This window comes from Gavialis gangeticus, unplaced genomic scaffold (assembly GCF_001723915.1).
Source record: "Gavialis gangeticus isolate Ggan-Ray unplaced genomic scaffold, GavGan_comp1, whole genome shotgun sequence".
Lineage (NCBI taxonomy): Eukaryota > Metazoa > Chordata > Crocodylia > Gavialidae > Gavialis > Gavialis gangeticus.
The window spans coordinates 166,750,313-166,776,101 of record NW_017728992.1 but is presented as its reverse complement, the minus strand read 5'-3'; the positions used below and the strand labels follow the sequence as shown (position 1 = coordinate 166,776,101).

At 42.3% G+C, this 25,789-nt stretch overlaps 1 protein-coding gene across 1 annotated transcript in view; it reads right to left on the bottom strand.

Annotated features, from left to right (window-relative positions):
• Positions 1–23,627, bottom strand: part of ZFPM2 (zinc finger protein, FOG family member 2) — a 416,479-nt gene extending 392,852 nt beyond the window's left edge. The window contains exon 1 of the mRNA XM_019519407.1: positions 23,420–23,627. Coding sequence (XP_019374952.1) covers positions 23,420–23,627 — 208 coding nt within the window. The remainder of the gene's footprint in view (positions 1–23,419) is intronic.
• Positions 23,628–25,789: the final 2,162 nt, after the last annotated feature.

The window sequence follows — 25,789 nt, the reverse complement described above, 5'->3', positions numbered from 1 at the left end:
CCCCCTCTGCTCCAGCATCAAGCGGGGAATTGTCTGGCACGGGCTCTCCCCCACCCCCATGCAGACCCAGCTGCAGCCCCCAACCAAGTTTCCCAGCCTCACCCCCTTCTCAGCCAGCCCTCACTGCTCTGGCTAGGGAACAGAAGGGTAGGGCCAACCCTCCTCTCTAAAGCAGACAGCACAGCCCAGTCCATCCCAAGGCTGCAAAGCATCCTGGGATGTGGGGGCACAGTGATTTAACTTGAACCAGGAAGGGGTCTTGGACAGAAGTTTCATAAACTGGTTTGACTTAAATGATTAAATCTGATACTACATTCAACCAGATTTATCTTAAACCAGTTTCAGCCATTTTGGAACTGGTTTATGTGCACTGTGCTTATATTCTGTTACAGGTTTAAACCCATTTCTGATCACTTAAACCAGTTTGTGTGTAACTTCTGTCTCTAGCCTCTAAGGTACTAGTCATTGTGGACTGTTTTGAAACTGAATTTCCCTTTTCTAATTCAAGATTTTTGTTCACGTTACCTTTTTCTTTGAAAACTTCTGTCTGCAAACATTTTATATGAAAGAAAATGTTGTTTTTTTTTCCTATTCTCCAAAAAATACTGTGTGGTATCAAAGTTTGTGGTCTCAAATGGAAGAGAAGCAACATGTGTGCACACCACCCTCCTCTCCTCCCACCCATTTTTCATTCATCCCAAAAATGAAAATTTTGTCAGGATACAGTATATAAAAATACACATCATAAGCATTTCCTAAGAATGGAAATTCATAAGCAAATTTAACAAAGAAGTCAACACTGGGTCTTTAGCTATAATTAACAAGAGCCTGGTGTTCCTTTTACTTATCCCCAATTTTATCTACTCAGAGCTCCTCTGACTTCACTGCAGTTACTCCTTACTTACATTATAAAGGTAAAGGCATTTTTTTTCCTTTGTTGCTTTATAATTTTGATTTAAGCATGTTCTTAATGTAAACGCTTCTGGTAAACACTTGGGTCCCCTCTACACATTATAGGTATTGTGGAATTAACTGGTTAACTGTACAATTACCTGGAGACCAGCTACATGTGCAAAGTAGCTATCACACAATAAAAAGAGCCAACCAGCTATAAAATTAAACCTTGAATATGTGTACTCACTTTGGAGCTGGTTGCTACTGAGTTTTAAATTTGCACATGTAGTAGGGTCAGCAATAAATCCCAAAGCCCTAGGGATTGTGGCAGCCACAATCTCCAGGATCCCAGGGGCTCATGCATGCCTGGACCCTGGGGATCATGGCTACCATGATCCCTAGGGCTCAGGGGTGCATGAAACCCCAGACTCTGGGGATCATAGCTGCCATGATCCCTAGGGCTCTGGGGTGCAGGGAAACCCCTGGGGCTGGAAGATCACTATAGGGGGTACAGGAAACCCCTGAGCTGGAACATCATGGTGATCCTCTAGCCCCAGGAGTTTCCAACACTTCCAGGGCGGGGGGGGGGCATGGAATCACCCCTGCAGTGATCCCCTGACCTCAGACATTTCCCCATATTCCCAGGGCAGAGGGGACTCCCTCTGTAGTAATCCCCCAGCCCCAGGGGGGGGGAGGGGATGCCTCCTGCAGCTGGAAGCCCTTCAATTGGGGTGTATGGGGTTTTCAGCCATGGAAGCCTGTTTCTTGTCACTGCTGGGGGGACCTCAGGATCAAGCTGTACCAGTAGAAGAAGCCAGGCAAGACAAGGATCCCAATGTATATCTCTTTTATAGAAAAAAAAATTAAAGTGACAGTGAAAGGTTGTTTCTAAGTATGGGATAAATTTCTGTTTTTCTTTAAAAGTAACTGAACAACCAATATAGAATGCCAGACAGGTCATTTTCTTTTCCCCCCTCTGCATTTCCTGTTTAGTTTTTACAAAGTTCCTCCTCACATGGTTTTGAAAGTAAGCCTTTGAATTTGTAGTACAGTAAAATACAACTACAGACACTGGATTCTTCCAAAGGTTAAGTCTCCTCCTCCTTCCTCCCATGAAGGTGATGGTTTACAAACAAGCTGCGAGTATATACAGCTACACCAAACAACTGTGCTGGACCACTAAGGTGGCTCTGGCTGCTTGCTACTAGTGTGTTTTACCTCAAAGGACACTATGCTGATCAGCTGCATTTGATCTCCAGGTGAATACAGAAGTGGAGCCTTCAATGTAAAAGTTCCAGCAAACAGCTGAACAGCTCAGCTCATCCTGAATTTGGCAGCTCATTGCAAACTATCCATATAACTGTGTTCTACTGTCCTAGTGTTGGGAAGGGAGTAATCTGTTAGAGGGGTGTGAGCTGAAGGACAAAAAGAGGACAGAGATAATGTTGGAATATATGGGTTGTAGTGTACAGCAGTTGTGGAAATGGTAAGATATACACTTGAAGAAGGGATAAGTAGAAGATATGTACTATCATATGGTTCATATTTTCATTTCCTTGCGCTTACGGACTTAGGTCAAGGTACGAATGTAGGAATCTTAGCTATTTAACAGCAAAGACTTCTGTTTGTTTATATATACAAATTGTAGCCATTTTTTATTAATTAAGAAATAAAAAACACATTTCTTATGCATGCTAAGCAGAGCCTTGGTATTTTGCTTTTTCAAAGCAATATGTTAGCATTTATTTAAGTGTGGAAAATGAGCAAATACATTAGAAATTTTGCATCATTCTCTTCTCTTCCTGTATTCTAAAGCCCTACTATCTGGAGAAGCCACTGAAGTTTGTAAGATTTGCAAGAGAAATATCTCCAATACAATCAATTTATAACATCCATTAAAAACAGATGGATTACAGATGGTGCTGCAGAGGCCAAGGCTCGAATCTTATTCCGCTTTTATGCCCCCCTCACAACTAGTGGGAAATACAGGCACCTTTCCTCGGGAATCTTAAATCATCCAGAAAAATGCACAGATCCTCCACTCTTTCAAAGGACAGCCTAGTGCACCTACGGGAAACAACTGAACCTGCCCCTGCCTTTACTGAGCTGAGGGATACCTAAGGAAGTACGTAGATGTCTCCTATTTTTTCAATGGTAAACCCTTACATGCCTTCTGAGGGAGATGTAGATAATCGAGATGGAAGACATTCCTACGTTTGTGCCCAACAGCCTAGTAATTAGAACACTTGTAGAAGGCACATCCCAATTTGAATGAATGTCTTTTACTTCTCCCTAGGCAAGAGGCTGTGAGCTAGGCAGGGTCACAAGCATGCTCCGCTCCTTCTCTTGAAGCTGGCCCACCAGGCAGCCAAGAATGAAACGGTCATAAGGCCAGAAAAAGCTCATGCAGGAGACTGTATAAGTAAGGAGGGCATTCTTGGGGAAAGGGGGAAGCCCTAGGTTCTGGCCTCACCCCAATTCCTTTTTATTCATTTTATCCAAAGTAGTAGGGCTGGAATGTTGTTTTAGCTACAAAGATCCAGGAAACGTACAAGAAACAAGATAACTAATTAATATCTTTTACTGGCACAACTGTATACCTGGGACAGACGTTAGACAAGATTCCAGACACAACATGCCTGAAAGTGACCTGAAGGACATGTGCCAAAAAACTTGTCTCACTAGAGGCATCACCAAAAAACCTGGTTTCTTTTATCCAGTGAATACTTAATGCAAAATACACATAAGGCGTTGGGAGCAGGGGCCGAAACTCAATGCTCTTCTCAGCTGGCCAAACAGCTATGTTCAGAAAGACAAAGTGGAAATCTGCAGAGAATCTATGTAGCCCGATTGTGGTTGCACATGATGGAACACAATCATATTTAGTGTATGTAAACAGCTCCTGGAGACCAAACAAGATTTGATCCCAACAGTGTATGGAGACAATGGAATTTTAATATAAAAACTGATATGGGACCCTCAAATTTTCTTTCTTCACATTTTATCCTCTGGATTAATACTAACCCTGTTTGTATTAAATGTAATGTAAACCAATTTTGTTTAATTTCAAACAATTTAATTGACTCTTAATTACTCTGGCTTCATTTTTGGGTTCTTTATTCTTCTTTTATCCACTGACTATTTCTCACTATTATTTTTCATTTGCACTTATTCTATTATTGATTCTAATTCTAATCAATTTTTTGATAAATACATTCCAGCTTAAGCCCAAATCATTTCTCTCTATTTCTTTCTCTTTTAATGTTTTTTTTAAGGCTTATATTTACGTTGCTACTTTTCTCCTTTCCTTTCCTTTCCTAACCTAATCTTTTACTTTTTAGTACTCCTTATTTCCCCTCATTGTTGTCTAAAGAAACACAGAAACACTTATTTTCTTTCATTAAGTGATTTGTTATTACTGATGTTTGCTGTGCTATTTGTTTACATTCATAGAAAAATGCCATTTCTTCTTTAATTTAAAAATATGGTATTATTAGCTAGCAATAGATAACAGAAGTAGATGAAAGAAAAACTGGTTTAAGAATCTATTTCTTTGTGGGAAAAAAATCATCAAAAGGTTCGTTGCCTATAGTAATTTTTGTCACAAACCTTGTATTTGAATTTTTCCACTATTTCAGTAATTTCTCAGCTTTTCAGGTAGAAAAAAAGCTCTACTTCATGTGTAGGTGTTGGATGTTCCAAAGGACTAATTTAATTAAAAGGCAAAATAAAATAAAACATTGAATAACTGCAAATACCATCATTTGAAATTAACAGAATTATGGTCTAGAAGTTGATTTTCAATAGCAAGATGCATCTGGAGAGGTTGGGATTTTTTTTTTTCCTTTCAAAAAAAGTTAAGATTTTTCACAGTTTATATTATTCATAATAAAATGGTAATTCAACAGGAAGAAAATGAAGGTACTATACCATTACATAGTTCAACACGATACAAGTAATCGTGTCAAGAAAAGTGTGAATTAAATACCCTGTCTGAAATTCTGAGACCAGATTTTGCAATGTCTAGCAAAGCTTGTGTAGCAGTGCACTGGTTGTACCTGCCACTTTAAGACCATCACACAGGCTATGGAGCAGGCAGGTGGTTTCAGGCCCAGTTAGGTAGTCACCTGACTGCAGGGGGCTGCCTCACTGGAGGAGGGCTAGGCACGGAGAATATAAGCCTAGACTCTGGGAACAGGGCCAGCAGTTACATCTGGGGAGCTGGAGGAGTAACATCATACAGTCTGGAGACTCCTGTAATACCCAGAGGTTTAGGGTAGGGGATGGAGGAAGTTTCCTTTTGGTCCTGGGTAACACTCAAAACTGCACCCTGCCGGAGTTGGATGGTGGGGTGGGACTGCCAGTGGCAGGGCAACCACCAGGAAATGCTACAGTTGAGCCACTCCAGTGAAAGGAAAGGATGGGGCACCAGAAACACTCAGCCCCCACTGCCTTGTGGATTACCCCCTAGAGGGAAAAGGCTAGGGGAGCACACCACAACAGAAAAGCACTATTGGGCCAGGGTCCACCAGGAGGAACCTGAGGCCTGAGGGGCAAATAGCCCAGTGAAGAGCCGAAGCTCAGTGTGGGGCCTGAAGCCCACAGAGAGTGAAGTGTGGCCCAGTGAGGGGTTGGAGAATGAAGTGTGGTCCAGTGAGGGACCAAGGGGCCAAGACCCACAGAGTGGAGCCTGAGTGGGCCAGAGGCAGTCTCCAGCCCACTGAGGGGCTGGGCGAATAGCACTAAGAATAGGATGCCATCTGCAAGGCATAGGACATGGTGTAGGGATGGCTTGGAGCCATGGCACTGGCCCAGAATACCAAAGCCACAAATCAGAGTAGCCTCCCACATTATATATTCATCTACATCAAGGTGTGGCAGGCAACTGCAGGGGCAGACTGCCCTAAAACAGGGCAGGGGGGCATCTATTTTTTCAGGTGCCCAACGGATCTCCCCCACTCCATTACAGCTTGCAAAAAAAGGCAAATGATTAGTTTTCTAAACAAATGGTATATATTTTTCTGTATATTGAATATTTTACATAAAATAAAAGTTCACCAAATTTTATTAAACTGATTTTTACTACAAGTAGTTGTGGTATTTAAAAGCAGTCACACAGGCAGGTAGTTATTTTCAACCCTGCTGTTTTAATCCATGTTGTTCCTATCAATATTAGCCTCTTATAAGAATTCTCGTACAATGTAACTATTGAACTTTCTTGACTAGGAATGTTACAGTGACTGTTAGTCACTCTATAATGTATTTTGCAATCAGCTAAATCAACAAAGTATTTTTAACAATGAACAGTTCAGAACTGACAGATCTACTTTCTTGTTCACAACTGCTTATCGCAGCATAGATATCATATATGTTTTCCAGGTGCTTCCTATAGTTAGGATACCTTCACAGAAGCCGCTTGTGAAAGATAAGGTCATAAAAGAGATGAAAAATGTGTGAGCTTCATACACTCATGGTTTTATCATCACACAAGATAGCTTTGGGTAAAGGACTATACCAGTCACAAACAGCAGACAGCAGCATACCAGAGTGAGAGAACATTAAAAGTTTAAAATTCAGTTTATGTTCTTTTTTCCTAGAAGCATAAATGTAAACCTAAACTGTTAACATCCTAAAACACTTGTTCAGAATGAAACACTGCTTCTCAATTAAAATACATCAATTTAGAAACAACTGCTATAAAACCTGATAGCATTCTGTACCGCTGAGAAAGAAATATGGATTTTATTCTAGGGAATATCACTTCTTCTAGTAGACTCCACTTCAACAAGATGTATAACCATTTACATAACTTGAAGAATCCTACTGAAGTTCAGGCATAAACCTGACCAAATGTCTTACTGAACTGGTGTTTTAGTAGATCTTCAGATACAACAAATCAGCATATCAATAGTCTCCTTTATTATTTGTATTACCAAAGGACCCAGGCCCCTGTGGCAATAATAGACAGATCTGGCTCTGGGAACCAAATGAAAGCCACGTACTCAGTGAAAGGGTCTTACACTCCAGAGATCCTCTGAGATTGGACTACAGAGGTAGCACTGAAAAAACTCTGAAGGAAACAGTACTTTAACTGGATTTTAAAACAGCCTTATCACTAAACTTTGGCAGCATTTAGATATCCCACATGAACTACAGATCTCATCTAACTTGGAAAAGTGGCCATCTTCAGATTCTCTGCATGCTTTTAAAACAAACAAACAAACAAACAAAGAGGAAATCCTCTAATGCTGATGGCCATTCAAACTGCCAGTACATACCAAACATACTGTTTGATTATGCCTAGTACATTTGTAAAATGCCAAAACTCCAATTTAAGATTAAACATGTTTTTGTAGAAGAATATTAATTTTCATGATAAAGCCATTAAAATTGGAAGGAATGTTTTTGTACATTTTTATATTTTGCACCTGGTTTAGGTATTTAAGACTAAAGGGGCTATGATGCTATGCTAAAGAATTCATTCTTGCAAGAAGCCAAAAAAGAGGCAAGGTTTTCCAGTGAAATGGTCATGAAAGTACAGCATTTGAATAATGGAGATTTTACAACAATCAGCTCGGGTTTTTTAAATCACTTAAACTGATATACAGCAGAAGCAACTCCGCTGAAGTGGAGTAACACCAATTCTACAATTAATAGCAATAAGTAAAATCTATCCTTCAATCCAGAATACAGTTACTTGCCTTGCTAAATATATATGAAACAGCCCAACTCTTCTACACAAGTCAATCCACTGAATTCTATTATAACTTTTACCAGAAATGTGTAGATCTAGATTTTCAAAAAGGGAGATGTGAGAAATGAGACTGGCACTGCAGAGATGGCTGCAGCCATGCAGTATTTCCCATGGACTTTTTGGAGTCCCCAAAACAGATAAGACTCCCCCACACACCCAACCCTGCTCTAGACCCCCCCTCCCCACAATGTTCAGTGGCACCTCCCTCCCATTTCCTCCTCTCCAGCAGGGGTTGCTTCTGCGAGTCTGAAGCAGGGACCTGTCTACCACCACCACTGTCCCCACCTAACCTTGGGGCAGGGGAAACCCCAAAGCCACACCTGCCTTGCTCCAGCTGCAGGCTGCACAAAACAGCTGCATGGGGTGTTGAGCTCAGCTGGAGATGGTGGCAGCAAGTGGGTCCCTCTTTCCTACCTGGTCTCTCCAGGTGTCCCCCTTGGTGGGGAGCAGGGACTGAAAACAGAGAGCCACCCACTGCCATCTTTGGCCCAGCCCAGCACTGCATAGCTGCTCCCCACAGCTGACGCCCTGGGCTGAAAGGAAACATGAGAAGGATGGGGAGCAGGGACCTGCTCATGCAGCTGTTCCTGGCAGCCCTCAGCTGGAGCGGGGTACTAGCAGGTGGGGCTTCCCCTGCCCCCCAGTCAGCTGGGGACAGCAGCAGTAGAGGGGGCAAGATTTCAAATGTGATTTTATTAGGAGTCAGATGCTGGGTGGTTTTGAAGATCTCATTAGATGCATCCCATTAGATGCATCTTTAGCTGCCAATATTCTTACAAATCTGGACACTAATCAAGTGTTAAACATTTAACACATGAGTGCAGGTTTGGACAAATGTACAAATTAGAGAGTTAACAGGAGATATTGCTCTGCAGCAGCTGTCTGTGTGCCTGTTCTTAGTTCAAAGGTAGGTGAAAGCTAAACTGGAGGAACTTAGCCCTCCTTTAAATCAGAACAAAACTCCACTGGTTGTGTGGGGAAATTTACTGCAGGGCATCTGATGTGGTAAATCCCACCACCAGTTAACCATGGTACTTTATTCATTTAACCATATCCTAACTTCAAGTCAGTGGGACCACTTGAACACTGAGCAGCAGAGGTAACTAGCAGGGTTTGCTGTCTCCCATGCAAGTTGCCCTTGGTAGGCTTATTACAGTGGCTGGTCACTAGGGGGCATAGATGTCAGTCTGCATCGAGGAAATGGGTCCCCTGGGATGACACTGACTAAGGACGTAGATGCATTACATATTTCATGTAGTAACTCTCCCATGTGGTAAAGGTACCACACACTTTTCACTTTACCCTGAATTCAAGTGATTTAGTAGAGTTATGCAACTTTTGCCCATTCCATTTTTTATTAATTAATAAGCATATAGTACAGGTGAGCATATGTAATAAGACAAGCAAGTAATAGATGAGCACCAACGGTTCCAAAAAAAAGAGGAAATAATAAGACAAAACAAATTATCTATAGGCAGTGATCTCAACATAACAGCTGCCTGTCATCCAGGAATTCAGTGGATGTACAGCCCAGAAGTGAAAGATTAAAAGAGACTACCTATGTCTTTCCCCTTTGCCAATTTGTTTCTCCAAAGAACAGAACTTATTCAGGAAGACAGGCTCTCATAGTTTGAGAAAAGTTTCAGTTGCTTACTGAGATTCTACCTGACCCAAAACAGGCTAGCTATAGAGGAGTTTGCTAGGGAAGACCTGCTTGGAAAGAGAGGCATGAAGTGAGATGCTGCACATTAGAAGATCCAGAGGCATGGCTGGAGGACACTGCAATACCACAGCCACTGCCACTTCCAGCTCTTCCTCTGCTTCTACCCGTGAGGTGACTGTCCAGGCAGGACCACACTATTGAGGCTTCCACCCAGGTCATAGTTTGTTGCTGTGCAGACTGCAGCTTGCAGATTCCTTCCAGTGTCAGCCAGGTGAGGGACTGCCTGTAATGTAAGCAGTACCTTCTGGTGGCATCCCTTAGGGAGAAGGCAAGAGACCTATAAAAGGAAGTAGCAAGGGTATAAACCATCCTCCACCATGAGGACTTCATCAATTCCATGCTGGAGAAAACCTCTAGGACTGTGGAGGAAGAAATGGTGGCGATAGAATAGGAAGAGGGCATGGGCTCCCAGGAAGATGGAAGCTTGTATCTTCTGGCAGCAAGAAATAGTAGTGATCTCCACATGCAGTGTTTTGCCTGGAAAACAGACATGGAGTGCTAGCAACAGAGGAGGAGAAGAGCATTCCATTGGTGGAAGAGGCCAGGCCAGCCAGCCCCAAGGTAGAGAGGATCAAGATCACTGCCTCAAAGAGGAACTGATGCGTGGTGGTGGTTGGATACTCCCTTCTGTGAGCGACAGAGGGGTCCATCTGCCAGCCTGATCTGTTGTCCCAAGAGATCTGCTGCTTCTCTGGAGCCCAGATCCAAAATGTCACAGAAGGATTACTGAAACTCATCTAGCCCTATGAGTACTACCCCATGCTGCTCATCCATGTGGGCACCAAGCAGATCAAGAGTGACTATAGGGCTCTGAGTGTAAGGGTGAAAGGGACGGGGACACAGGAAAGGGCCCTGGCAGGAGCGGGTGCATCCTGAAGATCAATGCGCAGCTGTGCAGGTTGTGTCACCAGCAGGCATTCAAATTCTTCAACCATGGGAAGTTCCAAGAAGAAGGATTGCTAGGAAGAGATAGGATCCACCTGACAAGGAGAGGGAAGAACATCTTTGTGCAAACAGGCTCCCTAACCTAATGAGGAGGGCTTTAAAATAAGTTCACTGAGGCATGGAGAACAAAGCCCTGAGGTAAGTGGGGAAGCGGGGAACCTGGAGGAAGCAGAAGCAGGAGGGGGCAACAGGGCAGACCTTATTCTTCCTGACAAAGAAGGGAAATTAACTAGTTAGCTTAAGGACCTGCACACGAATGCACAGAGCCTGGGAAACAAGCAGGAACAACTGGAAGTCCTCACACAGTCAAGGAACTATGACATAGACTTGGCGGGATAGCTCTCTGATGTGAGCACTCTCATGGATAGATACAAACTGTTCAGGAAGGACAGGCAGGGGAGAAGAGGAGTTGTGCTGTATGTAAAAGAAATGTAGGATTGCTCAGAGTTCCAGTATGAAACTGGAGATGCAACTGTTGAAAGCATCTGGGTTAAGGTTCGAGAGGAAAGAAACATAGAGGATGTTGTGGTGGGTATGTCCTATAGACCACAAGACCAGAAAGATGAGGCTTTTTTCAAACAACTGGCAGAAGCTTCCAGATCACAGGCCATGATTATCATGGGAGACTTCAATCACCTGGGAGGGCAAAACAGCAGTGGGTAGGCAATCCGGGAAGTTTTTGGACAGCGATGGTGACAACTCCCTGGAGCAAGTCTGGAGATACCAACTAGGAGCTGTGCTCTTCTTAACCTACTGCTCACAAACAGGCAAGAGTTGGTGGGGGATGTAGAACTGGATGACAAGTTGGGCAGCAGTAACTATGAGATGACTGAGTACAGGATCCTGACAAAAGAAAGAAAGAAGAGCAGCAGAGTATGGACTCCGGACTTCAGACTCCCTCAGGGAACTGCTGGGCAGGATCCCTTGGGAGACCAGTCTGAGGAGGAAAGGAGTCTGGGAGAGATGGATGTATCCTAAAGAACCATTACTGAGGGAACAGGAACAAGCCATCCCAATGTGCAGGAAGAACAGCAAATGTTACAAACGACAAGCTTAGCTTAGCAGAGAACTCTTCAGTGAGGTTAAACACAAAAAGGAAGCTTTCAAGAAGTGGATGCTTGGACAAACAACTTGGGAGAAGTATAAGAATATTGCTAAGACATGCAGGGATGAAGTCAGGAAGGCCAAAGCACAACTGGAGTTTGCATGCAGCAAGGGACATGACAGGTGAGAAGAAGGGTTTCTACAAGTATGTCAGCAACAAAAGGAAGATGAGAGAAAGCGTGGGTCCTTTATTGAATGGGGGAGGCAACCTACGGACAAATAATGAGGAAAAGACTGAAGCACTCAATGCCTTTTTTACCTCAGTCTTCATGGGTAAGGCCAGCTCCCAGACTACTGCACTAGGCAGCACATTTTGGGGAGGAGGTCAGTATCCCTCAGTGGTGAAAGAACAAGTTAGGGACTATTTAGAAAAGCTGGACATGTGTAAGTCCATGGGGCTGGATGCAATGCACCCAAGGGTGCTGTGAGAGTTGGTTGATCTGATTGCAGACCTGCTGGCCATTATCTCTGAAAACCTGTGGTGACTGGGGAAGGTCCTGGACAACTGGAAAAGGGAAAATATAGTTCCCATCTTTAAGGAAAGAAAGGAGGAGGATCCAGGGAACTGTAGACCAGTCAGCCTCACCTCAGTCCCCAGAAAATCCATGGAGCAGGTCCTCAGAGTCCATTTCTAAGCAGTTGGAGAAAGTGATTAGAAACAATCAGTATGGATTCACCAAGGGCAAGCCATGCCTGACCAACCTTCTATGATGAGATGACTGGCTCTGTGGGTGCAGGGAAAGCAATGGACATAACATACCTTGACTTTAGCAAGACTTTTGATACCATCCCCAACAGCATTCTTGCAAGCAAGTTGAGGAAGTATGGGCTGGTTGGATAAATGGAATGCAAGGTGGATAGAAAGCTGGCAGGACTGTCAGGCTCAGTGGGTAGTAATCAATGGCTCAATGTCTAGCTGACAGCTGGTATCAAGTGGAGCACCCCATGGGTTGGTCTGGGACTGGTTTGTTCAGTATTTTAACAAATCTGGAAGATGGGATGGATGGCACCCTCAGCAAGCTTGCAGAAGACACCAAGCTGGGGCATCTAGTAGATACATTGGAAGGTAGGGCTAGGATTCAGAGTGACCTAGACAAATTGTAGGATTGGGCCAAAAGAAATCTCATGAGGTTCAACAAGGACAAGTTCAAAGTCCTGCACCTAGGACAGAAGAATCCCATGCATCACTACAGCCTGGGGACTGACTGGCTAAGCAGCAGCTCTGCAGAAAAGGACCTGGGGGTTACAGTGGACAATAAGATGGACGAGTCAGCAGTGTGCCCTTGTTGCCAAAAGGGCTAACAGCATACTGGGCTGCATTACTAGGAGCACTGCCAGCAGATCAAGGGAAGTAATTATTCCCCTCAATTCTGCACTGGTGAGGCCACATCTGGAGTACTGTGTCCTTTTAGGAACCCCATTATAGGAAGCATGTGGACAAGCTGGTGAGAGTACAGCAGAGGGGAATGAAAATGGTTAGGGGGTTGGGCCACATGACGTCTGAGGAGAGGCTGAGGAAACTGGTTTTATCTAGTCTGCAGAAGAGAAGACTGAGGTACTTTGATAGCAGCCCTGAACTACCTGAAGGGTGACTCCAAAGAGGATGGAGCTAGACTGTTCTCAGCGGTGACAAATGACAGAACAAGGAGCAATGGTCTCAAGTTGCAGCAAGGGAAGTTTAGGTTTGATATTAGGAAAAACTCTCACTAGAAAGGTGGAGAAGCACTGGAACAAGTAACCTAGACAGGTGGTGGAATCTCCATCCTTGGAGGTTTTTAAGGCTTGGCTTGACAAAGCCCTGGCTAAAATGATCTAGCTAGGGATAATCCTGCTTTGAGCAGGCTTTTGGGATTAGATGACCTCCTGAAGTCCCTTCCAACCTTAATTTCTATGAATCTATGATTCTAACACTGGAGGCAAAGAAAGACCAAAAAGAGCTTTCCTAATTCCAGTGAAGACCAGGCACTGAAGTACTACTTGCAGTCTTAGATGTTTCCAAGTCACAAGTCCAGCTCTCTAACAGTTGGCAGACTGGCTTTAAAGTCATGAGAGACTTCAATAAATAATAAATTTTGATTATTTTATTTGCCTTCTGGTTTTAAAAAAATGAGGGTTTACATTTTCAAGTTCTTCTCAACAACTGGAAGGCTAGTTTATAGTATTACATTTACCTGAATCCCAGACAAATTTGAATTTAATCCAGTCCCCCCCCCAATAGATTCTATGTGGAGAATTTATAAAGTTGTTATAATTGTCCATGTTTAGAATCTACTTACTAGAAACCAATTTTAAATTCATCCCCCCCGCACGTCTGTGGCAGAGAAAGCAGCAGCAGGAGGCAAGGGGCCAGACCCTTGCCTGTTCCACCTAACCTCTGACTCCCCAATGCTGCACTGCATGCCCCCACTTTCCTGTGGCTGCCCCTAATTTGCCTTTACCTACAACTTACCCCCCATGCCTGTGCTTGCCCTCCTGCTGCCTGGCTTCAGTGCCTGTTCCCCACTGCCACCCTTCCCCACACCTCCTCCACCCCTTGCTCCCCTATATGCCTGTTCCCCTGCTGCTTGTCACTGTCTCCCCTCATCAGTGCCTGTTCCCCCTGCCACCCAGCCCCACCATTCCCAGCTTCCCCAGGACCTGTACCCCCTGCCACTTACCTTCTATGGTGGCTCTGGCCCACAATGGCCAGCAGCAGCAGCCCTGGCCCTGGCCCCATCCAGACAGAAGCAGCAGTGGCAGCTCTGAGCCCAAACCCAAAGGTAGAGGGAATGCAGGCTACATGGTCTCTTCTGTATGCGTCTCCCCTGCAATCCAAGCTATGCACCTGCTATCCTGTTGCATAAGCCACCCCAGCCTGGGGCAAGCAGCAGCTCAGCTCTGGAGCCGAGCCACCACATGCCTCACATTGGTACTCAAATTTAAGATGAGGTTACCCCTCCACCCCACAGCAACTGGGGGAGGAGGGGAAGCTTGTCTTGGATTCAAGTAAATATGGTAATAAAACCAAATGATTCTAGCAGCTGGGGCTTTAAAACATTGTGAGATTTGATTAAAAACAAAACAGACAAACAAACAAACCAACCAACCAACCAAAACACCCCCCCCCACCCTCCACAAATTGGAAACACTACAAGACTGGAAGCCTAGGAAATACTCCCCTCCCTGCTTCCTTTGTAATCACAGCCTGGGGATGGCACAGAAGGCATAATATGGCTCGTGCTTACAGAGTACAATCTAGCCAATAAATATGTTCTAATCAGCCTCTTTAGTGATTACTCAGGTAAGAAATTATGTGAATTAACACTGAGATCACAATACTGAAAGTATCACTGACAAATGGTTAAACAAAATCCATTTCAATCTTTTGGTGGAGAATCTTGGAAAAAGGAGAATGGGATAATAACTAGTTATAAAAGAAAAGTTATGATCATTGCCTTTACTCTTGCTTTGAATACAAGTTCAAGCTTTCAGGAGATTTCTCTGGCCCTAGCAACTTGCCTTGTAAATTTCAGGACTTCCTTGAAGTCTTACCTGTAGGTCTTTTAACCAGCTATGATGTAGCTCTTGAGTAGAACAAAGTAGCAGATTCAAGTGGGCCTTGGAAATCCTAAAAGAACACAGTTTGGGCATTTTGAGGTTCCTCATACTCTGGATTCACTAAAGCATGAATCTGTTCTTTTCCTAATTTAAACATATTAAGCTTCTTATAGTTTTCCCTGAGCAAATTCTTGTCCCCAGCCATCCTATGCTTAAAAAGGGAAATTGTAGGCTTTTAAAATTCACCACTGTAGTCATTTATGATCAAGTGCAATACTTACTTTCACATTACTGAGAACCAGGTGCCTGCCAGTGTCTTGTTGCAAATAATTTGTTTCTTGTACTCGAACAGAGTAATCACCTCTAGATTAAGCAGTCAAATCATCTTCATGCATTACACTGCAATGACCATGAGAAAAAACTAGCTCACGATCCACTACCTTGACAGTCCACTCTAATTCAATCCGTGTTCCCTACTTCCAAAATATTCAGGTAATTTCAAAACTAGTCTGGGATCCCTGCAAGCCAAAACAAGTTAGAGAATAAAGTCTCATAAATAAATGGTTCCTTAGACTTTCTCTGTCACTTACTAGAATCCTCCCAGATTTTATCAGGATATCATATGGAACTGTTTATTTGCTCCAAGTCTTTGCTTATGTTACCACCAATAACTTAATTCTTCTTACAGGGTACTAAGCCTATACAGGACCCAGCTTTTTTAACCTGTTTTCCTGAAGATTCCTTGTCAACTCATCTCAAAATTGCAATATCATCCAAAACTATTAGGTCAGAAACACTATAAAAGAAAAAATAAGAAAAGACTACAAATCCCAAGCAAAATTAGAAAAAGATGCGAGGTACGTGTACTCTAACAGTGCATGGAAGCAAATGAGTAACAGCATGTCGTTTCCTATTTTTAAGGAGTTTATTAATTTGTGATTCTTATTTCGTCAAATCTATGCCCCCTTTCCAAGAAACTGGGAAATGTGAATTTGTGGCGACTAAATAATCCCCTTACACAGGGGCTGGCAGCTTTTCAGTAATGGAAGGGTGAATTAACATAGCTCAGTCATAAGGAGGATTGGAGTGTAAAGTTTGTAACAGTGTTGATCTTCAACAGCAATGACAGCAGGAGGCTCCTCCACAAAGCAAGTGTACAGGGACTACTGGACTCACTTCAGCTTCTCAGAACTGGGAAAGACTCATGGAGTGCCTACCAGAGCAACCCGCAACCCCTAGGGAGACCCCTAGAGTTGAGGGTAAGCAGTCATAGCTCACACACAGGTTAAAGGCAGGTACTCCCCTGCACAACAAATCCCAGCAAAGGGTTTCTAGCTGCAGAGCATCCCCACACAGGTCATTTACCCAACTGCTCAGCCAGTCCCTGTCTGGTCAGGGATATACTAGAACCCATATTTCAATCCTTGTCACTGTAGCTGTTCCTCAGTGCACACAGCCTGCCAAGCTCTGAGACTCAGCAGACTGCAAGGAGCATCCCGAAGCACCATGCATTTTCAGATGTATGAAAGACCCACAGTGGATGCATAGTCCATTCAGCAACATATGCTAAGCAGCAGCAAGGACTGGGCCAGAGGCTCCAGCGTGTCTTCAACTAACCCATGCACAGCACACACTCCTGAACAGACCATTCAGCTGCTGCTGCTGCAGTTTCTCCTTGCACCCCCAAAGCCATTTTGCACCATGCACCAGGCTGGTCAGGGACATGTGGGTATCTCTTTTCCAGTCCCTGCCCAGTGACTGCCCACCACATGCTTCAAAATGGCTTGGGCCACCACTGCAGCTCCTCTACGTGACCAAAAGCATGCCGTGCTTCAGGATGCTCCTTGCAGTCTGCAGGACTCAGCAGACCACTTAAAAAAGCTTGGCAGCCAGATCTGGCCTGTGGGCCGTCCCTTGCCAACCCCTGTCCTTACACACAGATGCAACAGAATTTCACTGTTCTTCTGAAACCCAAATGCACTGAATGGATTGGTAGGGGTTACTCTAAAATACTGGTCATACTCCAGAATTCTACACCTTTAAAAGCCATTCTCCAATTAGTTCTATAAAGTTTTTTCAAAATTCAATTTCCTAGTTAATTTCAGTTCATTTTTTGTTCATTGTTTTTGCCCCATTTGATTGAAACCCTACTTGAGATTTAATTGAAAGCAACATTCACTTGGCCTCTTTGGGTCAAATCCTGATGTCACGTAAATAAGTGGGAGCTTTGACATAGAATTCAATGGGACCAAGACTCACCTCCTAGTGATAATATCTGGGATACACAAGGGATAGTCAGTCTGCCAGGTGAGTGTCTCATGAGTAGTAAAAAGTCCACTCCTCCTTCTGGTATGGGAGGGGCCAACCTCTTTGGGTTCTAGCAATGGGAGGGATGGGAAGCAATGTGAAAGAAAGGAAAAGGCATGGCCATATCCTGGTGCTGGTAAGAAAAAGGCAACTTTCCTCATGGCAGAAGCCAATTCTGATGAAATTATGGAGGATGCCCAGCGCTCAAGAAAGACAGAGGAAGTAGACTGCCTCAGCTGAAGGGGATACAAATAAATCCACATGAGCCCACACTGTGCTACATGGAAAGCAATACCCTGGAAACCCCAACACATGCATAAAGAAATCAGAATCTACTCTTGTATTTATATAATGGAATATTTTGAAAAATGTTAATTTCATGACATGCCAGACCATATTTGTCTTAGGAGATAAAAAAATGCACAAGCACACATATATGCCCTCTCCTATCTCTAGTTACCAAAAAGAATTAATGTGCCTTTCACTTGCTTGGAAAGCCTACATAAAGAAAACATAACAAATAAAAAAATAAAAAAATAAAAAAAATAAAAGGAGTATGAGCCCTAAAAAGTCAGAAGTATTGCCAGGAAAAGATAATGTCAAGCCTGGGGGGTGGGGATCTGGTGCCAAGCAAAGCTGGGGGCTGTTCAATCACCTCTATCAGTGCTCTATCAGTGTCTACACTCCAGCCAAATCCAGAGAAAACAAGGAGTCAAAGATTCAGGTCAATAAGCTTATAGGCGATTTGCACAAACAGCTCCTCCAGCAAGGTAAAAAACAAAGTCATATTGGCTTTCCTTTTTTATTTTTTCTCTTTGAACTCTCTGGTCCAAACACACCCTGGAAATGTCAGTGTTATATGCAAGAATTTAAAGAGCTGAGCTTCTTAATCCCGTTAAGAAAAAAAGAACAAAGTTGCCTGTAAAGATCTCCTTATTGAGCTCAAAGTGATTATGGTATAGCTGCCTGATGCTGCTCCTGCTTCCAGTTGCTGTAGCAGTCAAGGTAGGAATGTGTCATTAAAGTTACAACTAAGGAGAAAAGAAATGCTATTGATTGAAAATGGTTTCTGGGGGGGAAAACAGTGTCTAAACCTACTTTCTGATCCAACACACAGAACACAGCAAGTATGTTGTTAAACATAGAATCAAGGTAGAAGAGAAGAGGAGCATATTTCCCAGTCAGAAACAAAAAACCCACACACCAGAGGGTAGACAGGACGCACAGAAATCATTTTCAGAGTGTTAAGGGCTTGCCAGGTATTATAGATGCTGGTGGTGATAGCTTTACACATGCAGTGTGAAGGGAAGGATTAATGCACAGAAGAATTTAGCCTTGTGTTAGCTGACTCTTACACAGAGGAGCACTCTGCAGCTGTTTCCCTGAATCTCAAGCCTGACTGCACAATTGGATCACATGATTTGAAGTAAAAAAAAATCAGACCTAAAACTGGTCAACCAGCCTAGTGGTAAAATGTTGTACATAAGCTTAGTTCATGTTCTGAGCTCATTCCTCACTGTCCCACCAGAGGATGCAACCATTGCAGGAGCTGCATGCTTATTATCTGGGTGGCCTCATATATTCCCAAGGACCCCTCACCTTGAATATTATGGAATAGTAATTGTGTATGTGTATGTATCACTTGATCTCACCCTCCCCTGCAGGAAAACACGGTCCTGTGAAGCATCCCAATCAGCAGTCAGGGACACAGTCTGTAAATCCACAGACTGTAGCACTCTACAGTGGCACAAAGAACAGAGCCTAAGAGGAAGTGGTTTAGCCTTGGTATTGCTTCTTAACCTGAGCCCCACACACTTCCTGTTACATCCCCTACTGAAGCAGGGCACTCTTTGAAACCCATTAGGGCCGCAGTCTTTGAAACCCATTAGCCCCTTATTCATGGTGGAACCAGCAACTTGCTGTGGATCTCAAAGCCCATCAGTTTTTCAAGCTGCCAAGAATCCTTTTCAATCCATCATATGCAGCATTCATTTGGAAAAATGACCTATACAAATAGGATAATGGAGCAAGGCAGCTTACAGGAAGAACCACCACAGCATGGCTACAATCAGAAAGCCCTACAGGATCCAGGAGTTGGCTAGAATAAGACTAGGAGCCCAAAGGGGTTCTCAACACCCATCTGCCCTGTGACAGAGACATATTAACAAATATTTAGACTTCTTTCCCTTTCTCACCTATTGCATCTTTCCTTCTATACACTTAGCAACCCAGCAGTCTCCCATTCTCAAGGTCTCTACCTAACTTCTCAATATACCTTTTCTCTTGAGTGAGGCCCTTCATCATATTGCTTCTCTCCCAAGTTGGGCAAGAGAGAACAGTGGATAAAGTTCCACCTTCATGAGGCAAAGGAGGCATCAGCTCTAAAGATCTCATTCTTCCCTCCCATTTCTTTCACAACACAAATTATTAGGACGATGTGAAGGACTGAAGAAAACAGTATCCTGCAGGATGCATAGCAGTTACATTGGCATTCTTCCCTAAAAGCTGAGAAGAAAATACCTAAGCAACTTTTATTTGGTTCCCCTTGCATGTAAATAATACAATGCTACGCAATATTCTCATTAAAGACCAGCTTTTCCTCACACAGCAAAACCAAACACACATCTATGTTAGTCTCTGAGTCTGTCCCTGCACCTCCATCTTATTACCATTTTTTTCATCCCCTGACATATTCCCCCTTTCCTGGTCCCTTCTTTTAGCCTAGCTCTTATTTCATTTCTTTCTCCTCCTGCTCTGTCCCCATCACTTTTGCTCATCATCCCAGCATGCTTCTCGTCTATTCCTATTCCACACTGCTTTTGTTCGCACAGGGAGCAATGAGAAACAGGAAACATGGTCTCCTTAATCTTAGTTTCTGTGCCAAACACCACAGCAACCTCCAGCTTTCAAGAAGAAAGCAACTGCAGCAAGAATCCTATTCAGCTGCAAAAGCCCCAGTCTAAAGCATTTGCAGTATAGACAGCATCTTCAGATCTCATTATAGTCAAGTTTTAACAATTTTTACAAAGCAGGTGCAATTTTCAGAGGTTTTCATTTTGGGGTTTTTTTGTTTTGTTTCATTTTTGAATTGGCCAAACAGGATGGATTTTCACAAGGACAGCCAAGGGCAACTCTGATCCCAGGGCTAATTCTTGCCAATTTCTAGCTTCTATTCCAAAGCGTGAAGGCACTAAACCTTTTCAAAGAAAGGCATGTAGGATTTTTTTCCTCTTATTGTTAGAAAAACACTACCATTTTCCCCAAAAAAATCCCTGAATCATATTTATCTTTAGCTGAAACTTTCCGTATATTTTCAGCCCAGAAGGGAAAATGTCCCCCCAAATGATTAATGTCCAGCAATATTATAAGCAATTGAAGATAATAAGAAAGTGAAGACAGGTGTTACTGCCAACAGCACTTACACGTACAGTTACCCATTTTCATCTTTTTATTTCTGAATGCTTGAACTTTTTCAATGAGCTAACAAAAAAGCACAATTATTAACATTCAGTAATTTTAATCAAGTCTTTTTAATAAAGGGGATTTTTCCAGATTTCTTGTAATAATTTATTTGTAAGCTAGAGGAAGAAGAAATGTCAGAAAAAGCCATAATCTGAAACCAGGAAAATTCCCTAATGACATGCGTCTGAATCAGTGTGATTTGTTTGCTCCACACTTCACAGGAGCATTTTCCATTGCTTGCTATTTCCAGCAAACCACTTGAACCAATCCTAGAAACCAAATTTAATAGAGGGACAAGTTGTGCATTCATCCCCAGCCTCCAGTCACCTCAGCGAGGTGTGAACTCAGTCCAACCCTATTTCAATAAGATGCTAATTTCAATGACGTGTGACATTGAAATTAGCATTTCAGAGCTGAAGTCTTCCCTTGCTATTTGGGAAAGAAGGTAAAGTAAGGGTAAAGTGGCATGAATCCCTTCCCTGCTCTCTCTGACCTCTCTCTCTTGTGGGAGCCAGGAAGGTGCTATAAGGTAGTCAGTGTCTGACACGCTTCCCTTATGATGGAGCATGGGCTCACTCTGCTAGGACATGTGACTGAGTAGAGAACAGGCTGGAAAAGCTACAAGAAAAGCCAAGAGACCCACCAAAATCCATCACGTTATACAAGAAGGAGACACACAGCACAAAGGGTTCTCTGGATCTATTTCGTTCTTTAATATGTTTGGTGCAGATGTATGCAACTCCTGTGGTTTGCAGACCTCTAACATTATCAACCCAAACCATTTAAAACCCACTATAAATCAAGGGATTGGGTAAAACTCCCAAGATATTTTTTAAATAATAAATTTCTTGGCCTCTGATTTCTGATCCTTCAGGGTACATTTGCTTCTCATTTTAAAGCTCTTAGCTATAATATGAAGAAATAGATGCTTACTTTAAAAAGTATGAAAACCTGAAATGCTCATATAATCTTCTATTTTAAGCAGCTGCAGAATCAAGAAAAACACCAAATATCACAAGATTGATGATAGAATCATGAGTTGATAACCATGGATCTTGCCTGACATGGCCACAATCCTTTCCACAGAAAGAAAGGAATGAGGAAAGCTGAATTTTCTCCTCCTGCATTTCGTCCCGGGAGGCGGGGGAGGGAATGTGTACATCGTCCTACTAACAAGCTCTAAACTGTCAGCTAAGCAGCAAAAAACCCCTCTCAACCAGAGAAGCAGCACTGGAAAAAAAAAGGCAGCAATACCTTTATGCTCTCCCATGACTTTGCCATACTACCATAGCTGGAAGGACAGTTTTATGTACCTCTTTATCCCCAGAATTATCTTTCTATTTCTCTCCCTCTCTTTGTAGCAGTTGCAGTGGATAGGCTTAAAGCTGTTTTTTTATATCTACTATATACATATTACCTGGAAAAGGAGTTTTAGGAAATCAAAAGCCATTCAACTTGAAAAATCAACAAAGGTCTTTACAATGGAAGAGGTCAGAACTTGGTTGTAGCTAAAATGGTGCACAAATTAGTGCACCAAAAAAAATCTCTCCCAACTTTACAGCCAAAAAAATCCTTTGTTTTTCACAATGTTCCGTTTTGCTGCCTGATCAAGTTATGAAGTGATTTCTGGCTTCAGATGTGCTGGGCCAATTTTTCTTTAAGTGCATCAGTAGATGCCCTTTTAAAAACAGTAAGAGAAAGTCAACTAAATATGATCATGCCTTGATCAGGAAGATGAACTAGATGATGTCTTGACTGGCTTTGCACCCTAATTTGCTATTACGCTGTGAGTATGCAAATTAGCATTATATTAAAAACAAGACAGAAAATACATCCTGTATTTTTCACATCAAATAGGTTTTTCTTCAGTGATAAGCCTGTATTAAAACCTAGAAAGACTTTACAAGGAGTATGAGCACACTACATAACTGCATGATCCTTCAGAATCCCCTCTTCAGTTTACAATCATGATAACCCAGTTAGTTGTGGGATTCAAACTGCCAAACATAACCACAACAGTTCTCTCTATTTCTGAGCTTTTACCTGCAAGAGACCCTCAATAAAGCAAATCAACAGGAAATCAGGTAAGAAGGGTAAAAATCAATGTTCTTCATAACTGAAAGCAAGAGTACTTTTATATTATTTCCAGATGTGAAACAATACTACTAAGCAGGCCAAACATGGGTTAAGAATTAATTTTGTGTAGCTGATGCTAAAATGGTTAAGGAAACTACAATGGATGCATCTAACACTTAAACATCTTCCCTTTACAAACCAGTGAGCTCCCAATCCATACAATGTATTATTGATAAACACCACTTTGCTCCTAAAATCCAAGGACATAGCATATTTCCTAGCACAGGCCAGGAAGCATGAGCTAGCCTGCAGTTTTGCCTGCTCTGTACCTGATGGCAATGGATATCTAAGAACTGTTCAATATAGCCAAAATAAATATCTTTGGGTGAGTAACACTCAAGGTAGTCAGGTTCATCCTCTCTGAAAAACAGACTCTGTCTTGCATCAGGGTATTTGCCACAAGTTAATAGACTGAAATGTTATTCAATAAGAGTCACTTGTTTTCTTATTTTAAGGTTTTGTACCAGTAGGACTTTTCCTGAATTTTAAATAACACAACGGTTTCTGAGCAAGTGAATACACCAGTGTTCTCTTAAGCTTTGTACTACACTAATTACCTTTATTACAAAAGTATTCCACTTCTTCACAGCTCAGATTCTCAGGTTCAAATTCTGCAGAAAAGCTTTCCTCCAATGGAAAGTCTTCTTTTGAGATAATGTCGTTTTCCTCAGACAGGCACTCTTCTTCTTCATCCTCGATGGCATCTTCAAGGGGCCCTTTAAAAAGAATCAAGGACACTGTACCAAAACCATCTAACAGTACCATATTAAATAAAACCTTATGTTGTCAATTTATAACTGAAGGGTTTTAATTAGGGTCCTCACTTCCACTGCTGAACTGGGTATTTCTAAGAGCTGGTCAAATAATATAAATTTGACAACTTAACCCAAGTTTTTGGCCATTCTTTACGTTAATGCTATTACATTATTATTTACAATCTGTTTATGTATTTACTAGCATATACATTTTAAATATGCCAAAATGTTACTGTGCTTATAAAAATATTTGCTAATCATCTTTTGTGTCATTCAGCCTGTTGTAGTATTTAAACCAGATATTCCTAATAATGGAAGTTCCACATGCAGAGATGCAAGTACAACCCTCCTTGTGGTATTTTGTTAAGTATTTTCATTTTACACCAAATTCTAGTTAGCATTAAAGCTGCTTAAGAGACCTAGACAGAGTCTTTTAGCCAATGAAGAGTTACAGCATAAATAGTAATAATTTGAACTTCACCACATTGCTCTAACTTTGCATCTCAACCCTGGTGTGGCAAAGCCAGTCACAAAGAAGTAAAAGAACAGTTCCATAGTCTCTGTGGTCATATATTCCTGGGCTTGTTTAACAGACTATCAGGTAATTTTTATATTGTTTGAGCAATACATCTTACAAGGATGGACACAATCCAAGAATGGAAAGATCTTTTCAGCAGGGCACTGGACCCAATGATGTTCAGAGGTCCCTTCCAGCTTTGCAAGCTATGAATCTATGAACCCACTGATTCATTTCAAAGAGACCAAACAGCCATCAGATGGTGAAGTACTGTCTTGGGAGAACAGTGATATCAAGCTAGTCACTGGACTAAGACCCTAGCTTGAACCTGAACCTGTGCCCTAAAGGGATTGTTCTGTTCCCCAAACCCTTGCCATCCACTCTTTAACAAGGGCCTTTATTGAAAAAATGCCTAAGGGACTTACCAGTTCATAAAGCCCCACATTATCATAATAGAATGTAACAAAAGTCATAAATTTGGTATCTGCTGAAGAGCAAAAAATGTAGGCACTTTATGTTCATTTGTTAATATTAACTACCTGGTAAAGACATCTTTTTTTTTTTTTTTTTTTTTTTTTTTAAAGATACACAATTTTACCTGAGATTTTAATAGAGATTTGAAATAATTGAATGTATTTTAATTGAACTGAGATTTTAATAAAGTCTATACTTTTCAAAATCCATCTTAAGAGTGGATTTCAAAAGACAGATTTCATTATACATGGTTAAGGCTTGAAGAAAAATTACACATTCCTCTCTCTGATGAAAGCATGGTCTCATTCATAATTGACTGAAGATTTCTTGCTAGAAATGAAAGCTAGTTTTCTAATGAAAAAAATGTAATTTGTATTTATATGATAGTTTTCCAGTATTAAAAAATACTACTTCTATGTAATCTGTAATACTGAGATGCAGAACATAAATGGTTCTGTGGCACTCAATGAAGAGGGAGGGATAAAGTTGTTAAAAGAAATCGAATATTGACTGTTCTATAATTTCATATAGTTTATTATAAACCAGTGACTGCCTCTATTGTATCAAGTAATCAAATTCATTTGGGGCTAGACTGTGTAACACTTGCTCAGAAAAATAAGATGCTTGCCTTTTATTGAAACCACTGAGTGAGATTCCCAAATCAGCATACTTTCGTTACCTTCAATGGTACTATGCTGATTTATGCCAGCTGAGAAGCCAACTCAGAAGGTTCATGTGAATATATAATCACCACAGTAAGTAAGGGTTACACAATCTAGTACTTCTAATAAGTCCCCTGAAACGGCTTTACGAACACTCATTGCAAGTCCCCTGGCACGGCTTTATGAACACTCGTGGTGCTCTGGAGAGGTGCCGGAGGCCTGGAAGAGGGCCAACGTGGTTCCCATCTTCAAAAAGGGGAGAAAAGAGGACCCGGGGAACTACAGGCCAGTCAGCCTTACCTCGATCCTGGGCAAGCTGTTCAAGAAACTTATTCTGGCACGCATCCAGGAGGGGCCAGAAGGGAACGGCATGCTCAGGGGCAACCAGCACGGGTTCATCAGCGGCAGGTCCTGTCAGACCAACCTGGTGGCCTTTTACGACCAGGTCACTAAATCATTGGATGCAGGGGTGGCAGTGGATATAGTTTTCCTAGACTTCAGGAAGGCTTTTGATACTGT